General features: G+C 36.4%; 1 protein-coding gene across 2 annotated transcripts in view; it reads left to right on the top strand.

Moving 5' to 3' along the window:
- Nucleotides 1-1,190: 1,190 nt before the first annotated feature.
- Nucleotides 1,191-23,296, top strand: part of LOC144971059 (flavin-containing monooxygenase 5-like) — a 31,810-nt gene continuing 9,704 nt past the window's right edge. Inside the window, exons 1-4 of one of the 2 annotated variants that reach the window (XM_078911396.1) lie at nt 1,191-1,924; nt 17,478-17,905; nt 18,567-18,706; nt 21,929-22,116. In XM_078911396.1, the coding sequence (XP_078767522.1) occupies nt 1,590-1,924; nt 17,478-17,905; nt 18,567-18,706; nt 21,929-22,116 (1,091 nt within the window). In that variant the 5' untranslated portion in view covers nt 1,191-1,589. Of the gene's footprint in view, nt 1,925-13,489; nt 15,326-17,477; nt 17,906-18,566; nt 18,707-21,928; nt 22,117-23,296 lie in introns of those variants that run through there. The other variant, XM_078911395.1, reaches the window with a different exon arrangement.

Below are 23,296 nucleotides of genomic sequence, written 5' to 3'. Positions count from 1 at the left end.
ATTTTGCTAACCCTTTCCCACGCAGACGCACACACACACACATACAGTTTTCTCATTCTGATATCCTTTGTACATCACAAATTATATAGAAAACATTTAGTTCTAGCAATAAAAATTAGACACTGGACAATTATATGTATGGAATGTACTTGTTCCTTTTCTGTTTGAGTAGAAAAAACAATCTATTTTTTGTGTTGGGTGGGTGTGAAGTTACAGGGGAAATTCTGAAAATGGCTGATAAGGAGAGAGTTAAGTGGCAACTAATAGCTGATCTTTACCCTCCTTTGGTCCTCACACTACCGATCAATCAAAAAGCTATTTTTAAACAAATGTAGCACATGCAGAATTTTGATTGGTTTGCAAATCAAAAGTGAGGGGGGGGGGGAAGAGACACCGATACTACCAGTATTTAAACGTCACCCCCTTCACATTTGTCACCCATATCACACAGAGCTATCACTCTGAATGGCATCATTATCGTAATGTCATAACATCGCATAGCGTAAAGCGTGAATAGTTCAGTACTTAGATCAGCAGAATGAAAACTCCATTATTTAATTTCATCGTCCGTTCTGTTTCAATAATAACGAACTAAGACGCTCGTAGAGATAGTTTGCGCTTGGCTAAGAAGTTTACAACATTGCCATCCGAAAGTATAACGAACAAACACACAAACACTCTGTTAACTATGAACTTTTACTGGCTGGATAATACAGTTTAGTGAGATTACTGATAAACACGGATGGCAAAAAAACAATAACAAAAACTAGATTGACGTCAACTTAATTCTATCTATTGAGCTATTTTTATCTACCCGAAACCCCAAAACAACCATATCATTTTTCGGCTCTCGATGCCTGAAATATCACCGTAGGGATTCTGGGTTCCACTTAAACTCCAAGAGAGGCCAAATATAGTCACACTCATGATTGTCCTAGCATTATTCAGGCCGTCCGGTATCTCATGAGTGATCAATAAATAGCACACTCATATTCTTCAAGACGACACTTCCCACTGAAACATTGATAACAATCGACGTGCCCGTATTTCACGATGTGATAAAGCATTTTACTGTTCCATATTTAAATACGATTGGAAGCAAAATGTCCATCATTCCATAACACCCCCCCCCCCCCCCCCCCCCCCCCATATATTGTGTACATTGCATTGCGTGATTTAACTAGAATATTGTTCTATGTCGTTATTCAGTTTTCTGACCTCCCTATTAGAGCAGAACTTAATGGCTTGTAAACCGAGCCTGGAATTGGATCTGGCAGAAAGTATTTTAAAATAATATATTAGCGTTGTATTAGGAGGGTGCTAAGCAATTGTCATAGTCCCTTTCAAAGTAAATTCAGAAACTGGGAGAGTTCCTGCTGCGATTCTAAGAGTCTGATTGCGTAAATGAGCTATAAATGGTTTTCTAACACTCGATAAATTCAGCATCGAAGAAACAGTGAAGACAGAGAATTGACAGTTTAAACATATTCATGTGCCTCCCTTCATTTACACTAAGTGTCTATAAAGTACCATTTATTGATATTGTGAATTCGTGAATGCTATTTTTGTGTTAACCAGTGAATTTCTTTATGGTGAGGGAAGCCAACAGGAGAGTTAGCAATAGTAAAATGACCCAAAAGCAAGTTGCTATTATTGGTGCAGGATGTAGCGGACTGGCTGCTATCAAAACGTGTATTGAAGATGGATTAAACCCTGTTGGTTTTGAATCTTCTGACGACATCGGTGGCTTGTGGAGATTCAGCAGTGACGTGGAGGGTAATGGCAGGGGAAGTGTGTTTAGTAACACGATCATGAACACCACCAAGGAAATGATGGCTTTTAGTGACTTTCCGCCTCCAAAAGACTTTCCAAATTTCCTGCATCATACTCATGTGTTGGAATACTTTAGGCTGTGTGCGGAACGGTATGTATCTGGTATTTGTGCTGCTATGTAGTCTTGTGGTATGGCACTCGCTTTTGGATGGAAAGGTCCTGGGTTTGAGCCTTGCTCGGCGCACAGGTGAGTCCTTGGAAACGGCTATATACTCACATTCTCTCATCGTGCTTAGGTGTAAAATGAGCACCTGGCCGTTAACAGTGTTGTCTCTGTCGGAAAAAAATGTGTAATATCGCCTAACAGGCGACATGTCTTGTCCTATATGTTAAGTGTTGCTGTTGTTGGCCAGGGACCCCATGTAAAGGGCTTTGAGCACATCTAGTGGATATTGTGCTCTATAAAAAGCTCAACTTATAGTATAATTGACATTGTTCGCCTAACATTAATGGTCATGTTGACCATACTCATTGCGCCCAATCGTGTCTCATTTATCCCTCCTGTAGGCCGTATGGAACCAATTCTCATGTCATAAAATACAACTTGCCTGTTTATCGCACTTTGTGCACGAACACTAAAAATATTTTTTATCGCTGCCTCTTTTACACTTTAGCCGAGCAGTTAAATGTATTTCAAGTGCTTTACCAAAGAATGCAATGCCTGGGCTAGAATTTGGCAATCTATGTATGTATGTATGTATGTATGTATGTATGTATGTATGTATGTATGTATGTATGTATGTATGTATGTATGTATGTATGTATGTATGTATGTATGTATGTATGTATGTATGTATGTATGTATGTATGTATGTATGTATGTATGTATGTATGTATGTATGTATGCATGTCTGTATGTATGATGTATGTATGTATGTCATGATGATGTATGTATGTATGTATGTATGTATGTATGTATATATGTATGTATGTATGTATGTATGTATGTATGTATGTATGTATGTATGTATGTATGTATGTATGTATGTATGTATGTATGTATGTATTTTTGGATGGATGGATGGATGGATAATACTCACTGAATTCTAGCACACTCGATAGAAGCCAATAAAGCGTGCTAGAATCCGAGCGTGCCAAAATCCTATGCTCATGAGAGGTAACCAATACACATCCTGGTCTTCACTTATTATTTCGTCTTATTGCCCTTGTCAGCGAGACCGCTTGTTGGATGTTCATGCTTTTTCACAGAAAATAAAATCGGTCACCCAGTTTCAGGGTGTCATAATGGAGAGCGTGCTTGAATGCGGCGTGCAAGTACCGTACTATAATGCAATTTTACATTGAACAGCACTATGCCTAAACGCTATTAAATACATTGAATATTAACTCGTATGAAATCGTTTGCCGAATACCGACCTGTGTCTTACAAATCTCAAGTTGTTGCCGGCACCAATTTTTTTTTGTAAAGGTAAATGTTGGTGACGCTGAGTTCGTCCATATGAGATTGTTACGCCCCTTGCCTAACGTATGTTCTCCCGTCATTGGTAGAGATTCAGCTGAACAAGGCAGAGAATGACCCCATTGGTCAGAATCAGCGTGGGTGCGCAACCGGATGCGCGGGTTGACGGAGGTAGGAAACAATAACAAACCCACATGGTTGCCATTACCTCCACCATCATTCTCGCTCACGGTTTGTGGAAAGCACTTCATTACAGGCACGTAATAGTGAATCTAGTTTTTGTTTTGAACATTTCTATTATTATTCTTTGTAAATTGACCCATATTAAAAGAAACATACAAACAAAACAGGCATGACCAGTCACTAACAATGCCGTGTAGTGTGTAGACAGTAACACAGGACGGTGAACATGACTGACACTGGGATCGGAATGTCGGAACCCATGAGTCGTTCGCAACTCTGCCTCACGTATTCATTTAATCAGTCAATTTAATTTTTATTAAGCTTGCGTAAAACATACAAACAAAAAAGACATGACCAGTCACTAACAATGCAGTGTAGTGTGTAGACAGTAACACGGTACGGTGAACATGAATGACACTGGGATCGGAATGTCGGAACCCAGTAGTCGTTCGCAACTCAGCCTCGCGTACTCATTTAATCAGTCAATTTAAATTTCATTTAGCTTGCCTATTCTTCAAGTTTATGATATATTCACTTTTTCTATTTAAAAAGGGTAATCCAAACAGACCATAAAAACGATTTTATAATAAGCCGACTTCAACTTCCATCACTTACGACACGAACTTATTTTGGGTGGGTTTTTTTTAACAAAACCGTTTGACTCAAACTAAAGCTTCGGCATTGGATAAGGAGCGAGGTCCCTGTTGCCATCTTGCTTAGTTTATACAGAGACTGGGTTGCCAGCTTGGCTGTTCTTGATAAATAGTAGTAAATAGCACAACCTTGTGCAATGAGAGAGAGAGAGAGAGATTTTGAACAAAAAACGAATATCTCTCTCTCTCTCTCTCTCTCTCTCTCTCTCTTGCCCTCTCTCTCTCTCACTCTCTCTCTCTCTCTCCCTCCCTCTCTCTCTCTCTTCCTATTTCATCTGTCACACTGTTTGACAATCTTCTTCACCTGGCTCACTTGTACTTGTAATATCGGGTGTAAGGTAAAATTTTGAACAATTATTATTATTTATAAAATGCAGAAACTTTGCAAATAAACCGATAGACTAGATATTAATTCGATTCGAAAAGTGGAACACAAAAGGAGAATTTGCGAATACCCGGTCCAGACATAAGCGTCATGGTCTTATTTATAAAGTGCAGAATCTTTGCAAATAAACGGATAAAATAGAGATTAATTCGATTCGAAAAGTGGAACACAAAAGCAGAATTTGCGAATGCCCGGTCCAGACATAAGTGTTATGGTCTTATTTATAAAATCTAGAAACTTTGAAAATAAACGGACAAGATAGAGATTCATTCGATTCGAAAAGTGGAACCCAAAAGCAGAATTTGCGAATGCCCAGTCCAGACATAAGCGTTATGGTCTTATTTATAAAGTGCAGAAACTTTGCAAATAAACGGATAAGATAGAGATTCATTCGATTCGAAAAGTGGAACACAAAAGCAGATTTGCGAATGCCCGGTCCAGACATAAGCGTTATGGTCTTATTTATAAAGTGCAGAAACTTTGCAAATAAACGGATAAGATAGAGATTCATTCGATTCGAAAAGATGAACACAAAAGCAGAATTTGCGAATGCCCGGTCCAGACATAAGCGCTATGGTCTTATTTATAAAGTGCAGAAACTTTGCAAATAAACGGATAAGATAGAGATTCATTCGATTCGAAAAGTGGAACACAAAAGCAGAATCTGCGAATGCCCGGTCCAGACATAAGCGTTATGGTCTTATTTATAAAGTGCAGAAACTTTGCAAATAAACTGATAGACTAGATGTTATTTCGATTCGAAAAGTGGAACACAAAAGGAAAATTTGCGAATACCCAGTCCAGACATAAGCGTCATAGTCCTATTTATAAAGTACAGAATCGTTGCAAATAGACGGATAAAATAGAGATTAATTCGATTCGAAAAGTGGAACACAAAAGCAGAATTTGCGAATGCCCGGTCCAGACATAAGCGCTATGGTCTTATTTATATAGTGCAGAAACTTTGCAAATAAACGGAAAAAACAGATTAATTCTAATCGAAAAGTGGAACACAAAAGCAGAATTTGCGAACAACCGGTCCAGACATAAGCGTTATGGTCTTATTTATAAAATCTAGAAACTTTGCAAATAAATGGATAAAATAGAGATTAATTCGATTCGAAAAGTGGAACACAAAAGCAGAATTTGCGAATGCCCGGTCCAGACATAAGCGTTATGGTCTTATTAATAAAATGCAGAAACTTTGCAAATAAACGGATAGACTAGATATTAATTCGATTCGAAAAGTGGAACACAAAAGCAGAATTTGCGAATGCCCGGTCCAGACATAAGCGCTATGGTCTTATTTATAAAGTGCAGAAACTTTGCAAATAAACGGAAAAAATAGAGATTAATTCTAATCGAACAGTGGAACACAAAGGCAGAATTTGCGAACAACCGTCCAGACATAAGCGTTATGGTCTTATTTATAAAGTGCAGAAAATTTGCAAATAAACGGATAAGATAGAGATTAATTCGATTCGAAAAGTGGAACACAAAAGCAGAATTTGTGAATACCCGGTCCAGGCATAAGCGTCATGGTCTTGTTTAAATGAAACAATGCCATTTAAAAAAATATATGGTCAATGAGTAATTAAGCTAAATATGCGGAGTTCAATTAGATAACTTGATCTGTGAATTTTTTTTATAATTAGCTGTTTTTATTCTCCATCATTTAGGTTATGTGATTAAGTTTATAATTGAAATACAAACTTTATCTCACTTATCAATGTTTTGCAATAAAGGAGAGTGTGAGTGAACCTGAGCAAAGGAAATTATTTGAGAGAGTGATATTTATCATGCTTTTCAGTTTGTAGTTGAATTCTAGAATGGATTCTTTATAGTTCTCATTGATTGTATGTCAGTGTGTCAGTCTTTAGGACACCGATTACCCTAATGCGGCCACAATTTACAATGTGACGGCCACAAGCCCCTTAAACGCAGAGTGGGGTATTGTTGTTTGCAAGTAATGCTATGGTTTTAATAGGATATCTGTCTCCTATTAAAATACATTCCTGTGTTGGATTTTGGATTAAATTCATGTCTTCTTCGGATTTTGGGATATTTAATTTTCATGGATTGTGATTGTGATTTTCAAGACTATTAATGTAAGTAAATGCCCAAATAGATATTTTTATTCATTTATTCTTTAGTTATTTTTTTTAGTTTTGTTTTGTTTTGAAGCATTTATTATAAGAAATATTGTACATATGCACTTATACACCAAAGACTATATCCTTTCAACTGCTTATTATTATTATTATTATTATTATTATTATTATTATTATTATTATTATTATTATTATTATTATTATTATTATTGTTATTGTTATTATATTATTATTATTATTATTATTATTATTATTATTATTATTATTATTATTATTATTATTATTATTATTATTATTATTATATAATAATAATAATTAATAATAAGTGCATTGAGTGAAATCCCAATCATGGTTGCCCAAATAAAACTGGCGCTAGAATCCCGACTACCTGTCTAAACGAATGTTGTTTGTACGATACATACTAACTACACGTTCAATACCGGGGGCAGAAAATATACGTTTGGTTTTATGAAATTAAAACAGTAGTCCCACATTGTTCTTTGATGTTATTTGTGGTTGCATTTGCTTTGAAACTTACACATTATATTGTGTTACATTGTTTACAAAATATTTCTGGTACTCGTATGCATGTGTAGTCAACGGACCACCGGTCAATCGTGTTCTTTATTATTTTATTATTAATTTTGGCTTGACATCTTACATATGTGAATTTGACAGGTTGTTATGGATGGTAATTATAACATTAAGTGATTTTTAAACATTTTTACGGCGTTTTAAATGTCTTTCTTGCATTCATTGCCGAGCACCTCCACTTTTCTGTTACTATTTTAACGATCAGCTGATTTTCTCTTGCCTCCCCTTTAATTTCGCGGACTTTTTTCAGAACGAGGCGTGGGAGTGGCTAATTGAATACTTTTGAATTTTTTTTTTTTTTTTTTTTTTGAGATTACTAAAGTCATTTGCTTGTCTTTTTCATGGTAGCATTTAGTCCACCCATTGTTAGGTTTTCACAAATTGAAGGCATTGACACTGCCAGCATTAGTTAAGGATGATATTAGATTATTAAATATTCAATTCCCAAAGCTTTGTAATAACAACAACAAAAACAACAAAAACAACAACAACAACAACAACAACAATAATAATAATAATAATAATAATCATAATAATGATAATAATAATAATAATAATAATAATAATAATAATAATAATAATAATAATAATAATAATAATAATAATAATAATAATAATAATAATAATAATGATGATGATAATAATAATAATAATAATTTGATACATAATTGCTTCCCAAAACAAACAAAAAAGATATTTTTTGTACAGACATGTTATAATTTAGATGGTAAATTAGATCAAATAAACGAGATAAAATGTCAATATATATTCGTCTCGGTCTCCTGTATTGATCTGGTTATATGAATATATCACATATTATATCAACATTGATAACTCATACACAAACATGTTTTCAAAACAATTTCTTTTTTTTTTTTTTTTTTTTTTTTTTTTTTTTTTTTTTTTTGCTTCATCAGAATTTTAATAGACAAGGTTTTGCTTGCATATCTAATATCAGATTTCATTTAGGCCGTTCATTCATTCCACATGTAATTGACAACAGCACACTGGTGCAATGTAGCATGTGTATGGTTGAATGCACATTGGCGTAGGGAATAAGTTTATAAGCAACTAATGGGACAGAGCAACTGTCTTAAATCACCTTTCTACTCGACGTCAGACACAAACACAATATTTTCTATAAGATCAAGTTCAAGAATTGCCTTCCAATAGATTTAATCCGAATTTTCACAACAACATGATATAATACTGTGTAAAATGTTGACGTGAAGCAGGAAAAGAAATCTAGACCGGTCTAAATAAAGAAATTCATGAGTTTGTGTGGAATGAAAAAAAAATTAAAGATTAGGATTGGAATAAAAAAGAATTGAGTCAAAAAATGTACAACAATTAAAAAGATTTTGAACAGAATAAAGCCATATAATATAAGGATCATTGAATAGTAACAAATAACATTAACAACATTTAACCTTGGATTGTTGAAAATAGTAGAATAATACAGGCCAGCAACAGTTGTGGTCACATTAAGAAATTAAGGAGCAGGCACTGGTGTAAGATAGAGAGCTGAACAGTTGTGTAATAGGGGTGCCAGACAATGCAAGTAAAAAAAATCATCCCAAAAAATCTACCTCGACTGGGGATTGAACCTCAGACCTTCTGATTACAGGTTAGATGGGGTTTTTTTTTCTTGTATTTTTCTTTCTTGCTTTGTCTGGCACCTTTCATACACACACTCTCTCTCTCTCTCTCTCTCTCTCTCTCTCTCTCTCTCTCTCTCTCTCTCTCTCTCTCTCTCTCTCTCTCTCTCTTTCCTGTCTGTCTTAGAACTTTCGCCAAACAATTCAATCTTTAAAATATTTTTTGAAAAGATCATCATTGGTAGCAGAATCTCATTCAAATCAAAGTAATGAAATAGTAGCATTGTATAGATTCCCTATTCAACGTATACTAGGGAGAATATGTAACATTTTAAAGCCATATCGTGCACCTCCTGAGTAAGCTGAATTCAAACATTGCGGGAACCAATTTGTGGCTATAGAATTTCCCGTCAAAATTAATAGATTCAAAATGGCCGCCATGAAATATTGGATTTGCCTGTGATTTTGTTCCAGATGCCCCAGATTCAATTATTTTAGAGTGGAAAACTACATTTACGGAGTCAAGGAATACAACAAAACACATTTTAAATGTATGACCTTAATATTTTTTTTAAAAACCCAAATATAAATACCCCATCATAACAGAAACCTGAGACGTATTTCAATTATTCACCCAACACTTCTAAGAATCTAAAGAAGTTTACCAACACATTTCTTTTCAAATGATAAGCTGTAAGTGTAATAACCATTTTTTGTTCTTCTGCCTGAAGCTTGGTGTGAACAAATGAGTTCTATCTATCCGCATTTCTCATTACTAGATCCAAGTTTGGCAACTGGAGACCCTTTTTCTACAGTTTCTAAGATCACAATGTGAACATAACTATGCTGCACACAATGTGGAGTCACAGAGAAAGATAATTCAATTGATGTTTGCTCTTGACCATGACCACTATGCTCGCTGGACGACAGCTCAAGTCAATGACCTACTTTCCCTTGAAAGTTTCCTACAGTACATGGAGAATTTATCAAAGGCAACTTCGTGACAAAAAAAAAAAAAAAATCCAGACAAGATTATCAGCATTAGCCCATGCCTCCAGCGTGTGTAAATCTAAAAGTAGAGCAGACTCGCGTGAATTGAACTGGAACTCCAAGTGATGACAAATAGTCACAATCACACCGTTTATAAGCATTCCGGTTATAAGCACAATCGGGCTATAAGCAAGCTCGGGCGCGTTACAAACTTTTTACTATAAATTTACCCCTTTAAAAGCACGCTCACCGATAAATACTCACTTAAAAACACGAATGAATAGGCTACTCTAGTAAAAAGAAAAAAAAAACGATTTTTTAAAAATATACCAAACTTTGACCAAAAGGATTAATAGAAAACATCAAAATGCTATGCGAGTCATAAAATTTTAAGTGATTGCAATAGGCAAGGGTGGTCGATTTGGGGGGGGGGAGATAGAGAGAGAGAGAGAGAGAGAGAGAGAGAGAGAGGAGAGAGAGAGAGAGAGAGGGAGGGATATATATATATATATATATATATATATATATATATATAAAAAAATATATAAAATAGAGAGAGAGAGAGAGAGAGAGAGAGAGAGAGATAGATAGATAATAGATAGAGGAGAGAGAGAGAGAGAGAGAGAGAGAGAGAGAGAGAGAGAGAGAGATCTGTGCAGATAAAAAAAGAGTTGTCAAAACTTGGACTTCACGAAGTGATCTTGTAGAGATGATTTCATATTGTTAATCTACAAATTAACAGACTTAAGGATGGACAATGATTATATTTTTAATATTGCTTATTACGTTTTTCCGTATTTAAATTTGTTTACCTTAAATTTTATTTTCCCCGACTGTGCAAGGTTCTCATGTGACGTTTTGCTTTCTTTTCTTTTTTAAAAAATTAGTTTTGCCGTTTTGCCCGACCAATTGTAATGGGCCAGAACCGCTCACACCCTTGACCCAGTGCTTACAACTTGCCCCGACCTTATACAATCAGTCTCTACGGGCATGAGTGATCCCGATGGTGTTTTGTGTGACTTCACTTTGAAAGCGAAAATCCAACGAAAGGCTTCCAGAACAAAGCATATTTCACAAAGGGGACATGAACGCCATCAAAAATAGCTTTAAGGAAAATTACTATCATTTCGTAAACCAAGCTTGCAACAATGACGTTAATAGAAATTAGAACCTTTATCAAGACTTGATGGACAAATACATTCCCTAAAAATTAATCAGTGGAAAATCTCACTTGTCATAGATCACACCGAAAATTAAATTATAAATTCGTCAAAAACACAAATCAAAACTATACAATAACGACCACGTCTGGAATGAATACCGGACTCTCCAAAAGAAAATACATAAAGAACTAAGAAACAAACATCAAAAGTATGTCAATAACATGCTTGAACTTGATCATAGAGGGGAGAATAATGGGGCTATCACAAATCGTTTCTTGAAATATATATGAACAAAAACGGAAAGACGTGACAAGCATTTCTGTATTACAAAGGTCTGACGGATCAGAGGCAACCGACACCATAGAATAATGCAATTAAAAAAGCAAAACCATAATGTCTTTGAAACATGTATGGAAAATAGCAATATACCCACTATGCCAATAATAACAATCACTAGAGAGGGTGTTACCAAACAACTAAAAGACCTAAATCGATCGAAAGCGCTTGGACCTGATTCTATTCCAACACGAATCCTGAGAGATGTGTGAAATACGTCCACACCGTTGCATCCTATTCCATCAATCTCTCGACAAAGGACAAGTCCAAAATGTTTGGAAACATGCTAGGATTTCTACAATTCACAAACAAGGCAAACGTGACTTGCAAGGTACTTGAGCATATTCTATTTCACAGTATTATGGATCATTTTGACCACCATCATATACGAGTTGACTACCACCATGGATTTTCTTAATGGTAGATCATGTGAGACCCAACTCATCAGTACACTTGAACAAATAACAATAGCGTTAGATGAAAGGAAATAAACAGATTGAATAAAACTTGACTTTTCAAAAGCCTTCGATACCGTACCTCACAAACAGCTTCTTCAGAAATTAGAATACTTCGGAAAACGCAACAGGTCTCAGCTACTAAATAATTGGTTTAAAGATTGGCTGTGTGATCAGCCACAAGAGGTGGTGCTTGATGGAAAAACATGTGAAAAATGCAGAGTGCTATTTGGAGTGCCGCAGGGAACAGGTTCTTCATTATTAGATATGACTTATGCAAAAATCTATCAAAATGTTCGGCCAAACACTTAAACACCTAAACAGAATAGCGTTCCTTGGAGTCCAGTTAAATAACACCCTGCAGTGGGAACATCTTATTGACCATATTTTGACAAAGGCCTTCAAAATATTGCATTTCATCAAGAAAAATCGTCATCAAGGTCCCGAAAAGATAAAGTCACGGGCATAATATAGTATTCAACTTGTGTGATCTATGTTGGAGTATGCTTGTACTGCATGGGGTCCCTATAAGATTAAGGACATAAAATCCATTGAAAACATTTAGAGAGCAGCTGCAAGATTTCCACAAATTGTCGCAAGACAGAACCGCGGTGTGTGACAGCAGCGCTAGACACACTAAGATGGCCAACCTCCAGTCTCATCTATTTCACAAAACAATCAAAAGCAAACACCCAGCTATAAGCAATCCAATCTACATTAACAATTCCTAAAAACAGACACTCAACCAAGTTTCATCACATCGACAAAGCCATTTGCGTGTGTGTGTGTGTGTGTGTGTGTGTGTGTGTGTGTGCGTGCGTCTGCGTGGGAAAGGGATACGCAAAACTTACTCGCTAGCCGCCAAGGATTACGTATTCATTTCCTGAGCAGTCAATTGGGTATTTTTTTAAAAATGACAAATAATCTAATAGCGATAAATTTGAAAACCTTATTGTTGGAATCAGCTTTAAAAGTGGAGAAAAATTGTTTTTGTCTCATAAAAATCGGTCGAGAAATAACCTTTTATGTAATAGATTTGATTTTGAAAACAGTTTTCTCAAATTTTATAATTTTATGATAATTTCCTTATTTTCCAGTCGATGTTCTTGATTTACATATCGTTTTTAATTTCTCAATGAAACGAACGCACTGATGTAACTCGATTGATTCAAGAGTTTAAAACACAGATTTCGTGTTTTGATTGTGAATCCAGCCTTACTAAGAATTCACGAGCGTTGAGATATGACGTAACTATATATACAAGACTTCGTTCTCCACGCCACAGTAGGGCTTCCATTCATCGCTTTCGGTCAACCGTGGTCTTTGAAGTTACACAACATATACCGCCTGTGATGCCTGTACATAAATCAAGGGCTGAGCTGTCTCATGTTGACAAGAGAGCTATCAAAAGAGCAATCGTTGATTGGTCAAAAACTCAGGATTTCATAGAAGGACATAAGTTCTGGAAAGCGATACCCACCCAACTGTCAGTGGACAGAACTGATATGATGGAATTAAAATGTTATATCATGGTAGGCTCCACCCTCTATTTCTATTCTGGTGTAGATGTAGACGGCGATAGCTTGTCCGATATCATATTGACTAGTGGGCAAAGGGTTAAAGCTTCCAAACAATCCCAATCGTCGTCTATCTCTAAGCGACCCCGTTAGCGCCCCGACGCGCAATCTGTCTAATACGTGAATGGAACAAACTACTACATGACATAATAGACACCACAAACCCCACATCATTTCAACGCTTTTTCCACATACACAAGAACACCGGGATGATTGAATGACTGGAATTACAGGATTATGATAGATAGCAATTATGTGCATTTACAGTGTTGGGCACAGTGTGCCTTTTGCATTTTATGGACTTGAACTTGAACTTGAGTTGTGGCCATAATTAACCATCGACCAGAAAAGACATTTTGATCACAACATTCTGTTTACAGGGGTGTTAAGTGTGCTTACGATATGAGTTAAGAAGATAAAGTTTGCACTGGTTCTATTTGTGACCGTCTTGATTTCACGCACGCGACGGTTGACAAGTCTATTTTGTGCTACATACCTGCCCTCCGCACCAATAATGTCAGATTTTAAAACAAGCAATTAAAACCATCAAACGTAATCTCTGATTTAAAGACCAAGAATAGAGTAGGAACCCGTTCACAGAAAAGGGGGATGACATAAACAGGTGCATTCAATCAGAAGTCAAACAAGCAACAATCACGTTTCATTACCCCTCGTCCCAAACCTACGGCGTAATGCTTTCGCATATTATTGTGGCAAAAAAAGAGGGTTTGTTTTTCCAACAAACAAACAAATGTAATGGAAAAGAATAAAAAGCTAAAATATTACGTCTAATGGATCAATTGCAGTTCCAAACCCGTAACCTAGTGCAACCATTATCTATACATTTGGAAGCTAAGAGAAGAAAAAGATGCATTTAGTGTGATTTGAGCATCGAACAAAGACTTAGCATCAAACAAAAAAGAAAAGAAAAAGAAAAGAAATCAAAATTCGCTTATATGGACAAACCGATTACTATAAGCGCGTTGCTTGATTCCCGAGGACTAAGCTTATAAACGGAGACCACTATTCAAAGACCGTTGGACCTTGTGACCTATAAAAAAGTTCAAGACCACGCAATTATTATGTCACTGTGCAATGTGCACCAAGATAACAAACAGCTAGGACAGACATTTTCAGTTATTTATTACTTTGCACTGAGATAGGAGTTGACCTGTACTTATAATTTCATGTGATAAAGCATTTTACTGTTCCATATTTAAATACGAATGAAAGCAGAGTGCCCGTCACCACCTAACGTTTTACCTCTACCAGTTATTGAGTACATTGTTTTGTTTAAGTTAACTAGAATATTGTGTTTGTAGTTGTAGTGATTCTGTTTTCTGATTTCCTTATCTAAACAGAGCTTAGTGGCTTGTAAGCCGGGCTTGGAATTGGATCTAGTAGAGAGTATTTAAGAAGATATATTAGCGGGTGATAAAAGGGTGATAAGCAACTGTCACAGTCCCTTTCAAAGTTATGTCAGAAACTGGGATAAGCTCCCGCTCTGATTCTAAGAGCCCGATTGCGCAGATGCGCTCTTAAATGTTCTTAACATCATCTAAATTCATCACTGAAGAAACCGGGAGGAAACAAAATTGACAGTTTAATGGTAAACATTTTCATGTAACCTTGGGCACAATACGTTGTGGTGAATTCATGAATGCTCTTTTGTGTTAACCAGCGAATTTCTTTATGGAGAGAAAAGCCAACAGGAGAGTTAGTGATAATAAAATGGCCCCAAAACTAGTTGCTATTATTGGTGCAGGATGTGGCGGACTAGTTGCTATCAAGACGTGTAAAGAAGATGGGTTGGACCCTGTTTGTTTTGATTCGTCTGACGACATCGGTGGTTTGTGGCGATTCAACAGTGACACGGAAAATGGTGGCAGAGGTAGTGTGTCTAACAGCACCTTCACGAACACCAGCAAGGAAACGATGGCATTTAGTGATTTTCCGCCTCCAAAAGAATTTCCAAACTACATGCATCATACTACCGTGCTGAAATACTATAGTTCGTATGCTGATCGGTATGTATCTATAACATTATAGACATTGGACGTGCAAAAATGAATATGAACAGTTATTTAGTAATTTTCATAAATTGGTCATGCTCTTTGTGCCCGGGCATGCTTCGTTTAATACTCTTACAGGCTGTATGGAACCAAATTTTTATGTTATAAATTAAAATCCCCATGTTAAGCACTCTTTCTGCACTAAACAATCTTTTGATATCCGTCCCTGCATGTAGCCAGGTACTCTTTCACACGAGCTGAGCGGGATTATGCGTGCCAAGTGCTTTACCAAGGGATGCAATGCCGGGGCTAGAATTTAGCGATCATCATCATTCATCAGATCATTGCCCACACGCAACATCATTTGACTTTGTTAAAAAACGAAGCACTGTAAATCAATTGTCTATGCGGCACGCAATTTTTACATAGTTTTTAACAAGAATGGCTTAGTGCTGTTATTTTTTTTTTTTAAGGAAAGAAAGAAATGTACTAAATACCGGATTAAAGGCCCTCACAATAACATTAACAAAATGGTATGACGACATAAAACAAAAAGTTTTAAAACAATTTATGAAACGAAGGCGTTTAATACAATTTCTTCTATGACGCCACGTGTCTTGATTTCAAGACCATTTTTTTTTCTTCTACACTACAGTCAAAGACATGGCAAGCTATCTACACACCAAGGGCGTCATCTTGAGATTTCAAAATTATATAAAATTTTATCACAAATCTATCACACCGGCAAATCAATATATAGTTTACAATATGTATTGATGAAAAATGCAATATTGATGTTATTTATTTGGATTTCAGGAAAGCTTTCGAGTATGTGCCACACAAACGGTTATTTTTTTAAACTTAAAGGTTAATGAATTACTGGTAATATTTGTAACTGGAGTGTATTCTTTTTAAGAGGCCATATGTGAAAGTTGTTCTGACTTCATATGCGCAACTAGTGGTGTCTCTTAGGGCAGTGTACTTGGTCTTTTACTAATCATTATCTGTATAAATTATCTGCCTGATACTATAAATTATAAATGCAAAGATTTTGATAATGACAGCAAAATTTATGCACCGTAATTAGATAAAGATATCTTACAAAATGATATAAGTTCACTATACAATTGTTCTGAAAATTGGCAGCTTTATTTTAATATTGCTAAATTTAGAGTGCTGCACATTGGTAGGTCTAACCCTTTTTTCTCCTATTATATAGGTGACAATAATATGACTGTTATGCCAACTACCTTCACTAAAATATCGTAGAATAAAAGGTGATCTTATTCATATATATATGGAGTAATCTAAATTTTAAGACAAAAAATTATAATTCAATTAATAACTTTAAGAATGCCATTGACAAAGAGCTTACCAACTTAATATTTGATTTTGACGAATAATGTAACATGACATTGGATATTGTTGTATTTTGTACATCAATTATTTGAAACTCTCGAAGGTACAAGTTGGACATACCAAATGAATGTAAATAGAGTTAATTGTACTACGAATATTGAATATGACACTTATTTATGTATTAGAAATTTAATTCTCAATATTATCAATTAATTGATATTGAATACTATTTATATAATTGATAAATTGTATCTATGCATACAAGTTACACAGAGAATTTAAATGTTTTTAGAACCTATCAGCTCTTAAACGATACGATACGATACGATATAAAAGGAAGAAAGATAGCAATAGGTTGTTGAAAAAAAATAGACATTAATAATTCTCTATTTTTTGTCCAGCACTGTATTTGCAAATATGTGCAGGTCGACAACAATGTATTTGACTGAATAGAACGCGTAAATATTGTAAATATATTCCTGTATCTCCAACCTATATTTTTCATAATTATAATAAATATAAAAGTCCCTATAGTCATCCTTAAGGGGGCTTTTCTTTTCCTTTAGGATCTATCTCTAGAAAAGACCACAGTATCAACCGCAGTCCAGCGCCGCAAAGGAAGCAATAGGCTCTAATCTCCTGCTCAGGGGAAATAAATGAGCTGCCGACAGAATGGCTCGAACCCGGGCCTCCCGACTGGGAGCGTAATTCCTTTATCCACGCCATCGCCTGTCGTTTATTAGCCACTAAATTTACTTTAAATTGTTGGATTCAATTCTATCTTACAATTATTAACTTTTTATTTCAGATTCGATGTGAGACGACATATTTGGTTCAACACTCATGTTGACTTTATCCGTCCGAACACTCAGCAGTGTCAAAACCAAAACAAATGCCAAACGCCATCGAATTATATTGTTGAAAATGGTTCATCACAAACACACAGAAATGGAAGTGTCACCAAAGAGAATGACAGTCAAACCTTCAGTAATCAAGGCTATCACAAGACAGATAACATGACCAATGGTAACACACAACATTCTGATTTCAACCATATAGAAACGTCAGAAATTGCTGGAACTGACAAGGAGTTTCCAAACGGCTGCTCCGACAATCAGAAATTCTGGGTCGTCCAAATACAGAATAAAGTTACTGGCAAAATCAGCATACTCTATTTTGATTACATTATGATCTGTACTGGACATCATGGCTTTATCAACATGCCTTACATTGAAGGTGAGACTAATATCGCGCTCTGTTTTGGTTTGCTTTTTGTTTTGTTTTGTTTGTTTTTTGTTCGTTCTTGTTTCTTTGTTTTATTTATTTTTTTTTATTCTGCTTCGTTTTTTGTTTTTTTTTTGTTTTGTTTTGTTTTTTGTCTTTTTGCCCCCTTCTAGTCTGAGACTAGAAAGCGTTCATGAAATCCGATTTTTTTATTATCGATATTTTTTTCGTCCCAAGCGACATGCACATATTTGCAGGTCTGATAAACGAACGCAATTGTGGGTTTGATTTAAAATTGTGTCTGTCGGGGGATAAAAGTGTAATATCGCCCAACAAGCGTCATGTTTCGTCCTACTTATATTATAAGGTGTTGCTGTTGGCTATGGACCCCTTGCAAAAGCGCTTTGAGCATGTTTGGTGGATATCGCTCTATATAAATGCTCAATTTATTTTAATGCTCAATTTTCCACTACAGTGCAGCGCCGCCAAGTGAGCAAGGGAGCGGTGACAAGCTTAGGAGAGGGGATCGAACTCGGCAACATCAGTGAACGAAGCAAAGACAATAATACAGCTGTGCCACGCCAGCCACTATATTCACTCATAAATTTCATTATAATATGAATTGAATCATATTATAATTGATCTGTTTTGTTTTATTTGTTTCTTTCAAAAGGTCAGTCAAATTTCACAGGAAAGATTATCCATACACGAGACATTCGCGAACCTGAGAAGTTAAAAGGATCACGCCACGTTGTTGTGGGTGTTGGCAATTCGGGCTGTGACATGGCTGTCGAACTAAGCAGAAAGAGTAAGGTTAGTTAATTTTTTTTTAAAGTTTACCCACCGTAGTCAACAAAATCTCATTAACCTTGCGTGATTTCTAATCAGCAACGCTCTTGACTATTTTATAAATTACCTATATTTTAATCGTAAAAAGGGTTTGATTGAAATCTGCTGTTTTTAAAAGCACAGTATATGCAATGTTAACCAAATATCAAGCACATACTGTGTTTTTTTTAAACAAACGGCAGAAATAATAAAGTATGATAACACGAATCGGCTGAGTGGTCTAGTGGTATGACACTCGCTTTCGGATCGGAAGGTCCTGGGTTCGAGCCTCGCTCGGCGCATAGTTGAGTCCTTGGAAAAGGCTCTTTACTCACATTCTCTCACCACACTCAGGTGTAAAATGAGTACCTGGCCGTTAACAGCGTTGTCTTTGTCCGAAAAATTGTAATATCGCCTAACAGGCGTCATGTCTCGTCCTACATGTTAAATGTTGCTGTGACCAGGGACCTCTTGTAAAGCGCTTTGAGCACATTTAGTGGATATTGCGCTATATAAGAGCTCAATTTATTTATTTTATTTTAATCACGCCCCCAGCGCACCCCTCCCCACTCCTGACCTCGATATTTCCACGAAGAGGGTCATGCAGATAGCAAATGTGACATCGGACGAGTTTTGCTTTATCTTAATTTTTTGTTTCGATTTGCTAAAGTGATTACCCAATTTGTGCCGAAGAATGTCGACTATGGCTAATCTATAAAATGTGCTCAAAGTGACCTACATAGTTGGTCATTGTGTTCAGCTTGACACATGGGTATGTTTACAACTTTCATAAACAAAGCAGCGTATTTGCATTTGTTCAGAAATGTCCAATCGTTGGAGAGCAACAAATCACGCGATTGATGACTCGATTGGACGACAACATGAATATAGATCGCTCCCAATGGGCATGATTTATATTCCCTTTCCATGTGCTCGAGGTCATTGGTCACATTGCAGAATGTGCTCAAAATGACCCACATAGTGAAAAGTGTTCACAGGTTTTGAAATATCTCACATCACTATTCGTCATTTTGTTCAGCTTGACACACGGGTATGTTTACAACTTTCCTTAACAAAGCAGCGTGTTTACATTTGTTAAGAAATATAGATAGTATGCGCTTGGCTAAGAAGCTCATAACATTGCCATCCGGAAGTATAACGGACGAAGACACAAAACTATGTGTAACCATGAACTTTTATAGTCTGGTTAATACAGTTCAGTGAGAATAACTCACAAACGCGGATGGCAAAATATAACAACAAAGGCTTGAGTGACGTCATCTTCGAACTATCTATACAATCGCTTGACAACAACAAATCATGTGATTGATGACTCCGTTGGACGAAAACATGAATATAGATAGAATGCGCTTGTCCAAGGAGTTCACAACATTGCCATCCGGAAGTATAACGGACCAACACACAAACTCTGTGTAACCATGAACTTTTATAGTCTGGTCAATACAGTTTAGTGAGAACAACTCACAAACGCGGATGGCAAAAACAATAACAAAGGCCTGAGTGACGTCATCTTCGAACTATCTATAGACCAGATCGTTCCCATTGGAGAGCAGCCTACAGAGGAGTTCACGCCAAAAAAGTGTCGGTCACTTTTGTAAAATACAAAAGAATTAACGTAAACAGTTTTTAATTTTCGCTAGCGACTGTCATAATATTATGATTGCACGTCTGATCAGTAATCATGAGGTCTGTGGCTGGATTCTCGTCCAGGGAAGGGTGCATTTTGGGAGAAATCGTTATATTGATAGTATGCGCTTGGCTAAGAAGCTCACAACATCGCCATCCGGAAGTTTAACTGACCAACATACAAAACTCTGTGAAATAATGAACTTTTATAGTCTGGATAATACAGTTTAGTGAGAATTACTCATAAAAGTGGATGGGATGGAAAAAAAAAAAATAACAAAGACCTGAGTAACGGCAATTTCGATCTATCTATAATTTCTTGCATTTTACTTTCTGCTTTGGCAGCAGATTATGGTGGTTACACAACAATATTATGACAAACTATCCAATTTGAAAATAAATCACGATCATGAACCGTCTACAGGCAGCTACGTCATGATACCATGCTCAACCAGAATATTCGAATGTCTCCGGACCATTTCTATAGATAGTTCGAAGGTGACGTCACTCGTGTCTTTGTTATTGTTTTTTGCCATCCGCGTTTATGAGTAATTCTCACTAAACTGTATTAACCTGATTATAAACGTTTATGGTTACACATAGTTTTGTGTGTTGGCCAGTTATACTTCCGGATGGCAATGTTGTGAGCTTCTTAGCCAAGCGCATACTATCTATAACGAGTGCAAGTGAACGAGGAAAAGTGGCTGCCACCCAATGTGACCACTCACTAATAGGAAGTCTATCTTCAAGTTCACATAAGACAATGTGCCCGTTCCGAGCAACCGAATTCTTCCAAGGCGACCTCTGTCTCGTAATTGGATTCAATAGTCTGAGGTCACGTCGCCCAGCAACGGCGGCCATCGTGGTTCGAAACAAATAAAAATCTGTACTTTTTATTCTTCAGACTGGCTAGAACTTTTCATATGTCTTGTGATCAAAATGTGTAAAAGTCAAAACATGATCAGATTTATAATGTTTTTTTTTTCATCTGGATACGCTTTTATGCTCGTCGGAGAAATATTTCATAAGGGCGTCCGCCATTGTTCCGATAGTTTAGAGCCAGTTACTAAGTTAGCATGCGTCATTACGAGGGAATTGACGTTACGACTGTTGAAGAGTATTGCGCCCCCTTTTGAAGGATAGTCGCACAAGGTATTTCATGTGGCTTATACTTAGGGCACCTTCCATTATCCGTTTGAGAGGGGTGACCCCGCATTCCCTCTCTATGTCCCACTTTGCACTTTGTCATACACTGCATCATACCTTTGATGGTAGAACGCTACGCTAGTCTCTTTGATCATACACATCTTTTCAGGTTTTATCATTGGCTGACGGACGAGAGGAGTTGTCTGATCTTTGTTAGAGAATACTCAACATAGAACTGAAGTAACTCTCCGACATGAGAGGGAGAGAGATAGAGAGAGGAAGAGAAAGAGAGAAAGAAAGAACGATATATATATATATATATATATATATATATATATATATATATATATATATACATATATATGTGTGTGTGTGTGTGTCGTTTCGCTTATCAGCAATTTCTCTTTTTTCTAGGTATTTCTTAGCACACGTCGAGGCTTATGGGTCCTTCATCGACTCCAGGCAAACGGTTTCCCAGCAGACATCGCCTACAGCAATCGCCTGGTGTACGCAATAGCTCTCCGTCTCCCTATCAGAATTCTCAATGCCATAGCTGCTCGTAATTTGAACAAGAGGATAGATCATGATCTTTACGGGCTGAGGTAGGTCGTTTTATCCGATTACTGGGCTCAATTTATGTTGGCGGACTAGATTTAGTTATTTACTAGTCTAGTAAATGGCATGCTAGTCTTAAGCCCAAGCGGAGCAAGTGGCTAAAAATATCGAACTTAAAAATATCGAATTTCATTTTCATGCACGTTTTCTCTTGTCTAAAAGTGGGCGTTGTAAGATAATTTTGAGGACGGTGACTAATTCGGTTATTTTGTGCTGGTAACATCACGCTCTTTCGTACACGATGGCAATTAAGATACATGCCTTCATACTTTCAACGCAAAAGATTTCCAAAGAGGAAATTGGATTCAGTAGTCTGATGTCACACCGCCCGGCAACGGCGGCCATCTTGGTTCTAAACAAAGAAAATAATTACTTTTTATTCTTCATGCTGGCTAGAACTTTTCACATCCCTTGTGATCAGAATGTGTAAAAGTCAAAACATGATCAAATTTATGGGGTTTTTTCATCTGGATACGCTTTTATGCTCGCCGGGGAAATATTTCATACGGGCGTCCGCCATTGTTCCGATAGTTTCGAGCCAGTGTTACTAAGTTACCATGCGCCATTAGGAAGGAAGTGACGTTACGACTGTTGAAGAGTATTAGCAACACATATTAGCAACACATCCGATATAGATAATATTTCGTTCCGTTTCATATAATTTGAACTTACTTTTGCCATGATGAATCAAATCACGTGGTATTGACTGTCGACTGATCAGACTACAATGATGGCCATGATCGACTACCAATTCTATATTTAGGCCAATGAAACAGAAAGTGTGTTCTGATGAATCACATTATTTCAGTCAGTTACAATGCCAGCAGAATAACTTTTGTCTCCACTATACTTGCTAATTAGATTGGGGTTTTTTATTTTGTTGTTCTTTGACGCAAAACCGACTTCGAGCCTCCGTTTACTCGCAACTCAAGAGCCGATTAAATTGGTTTTGTTTTTTTGTTTTTTGTTTTTTGTTTGTTTTTTTAAAAAAAGTTTTTACTCACAAAAATGTGTACTTTCGACGATCTGCATTTATCTTTTAGTTTTTTTTTAAAGCCAGTGTCAATAGCAACAAGGCTCTTTTAGCCTCTGTCATTCGTCACCGACATCATATTTCCCTTCCGACTTTAAGCTCTCTCAATCTAAAAATAGTTGCTATCTTGTCAA

This window comes from Berghia stephanieae, chromosome 4 (assembly GCF_034508935.2).
Source record: "Berghia stephanieae isolate SIO BIC M18660-M18661 chromosome 4, UCSD_Bste_1.3, whole genome shotgun sequence".
NCBI lineage: Eukaryota > Metazoa > Mollusca > Gastropoda > Nudibranchia > Aeolidiidae > Berghia > Berghia stephanieae.
The sequence above is the reverse complement of the archived record's forward strand: the minus strand, read 5'-3'. Positions and strand labels throughout refer to the sequence as shown.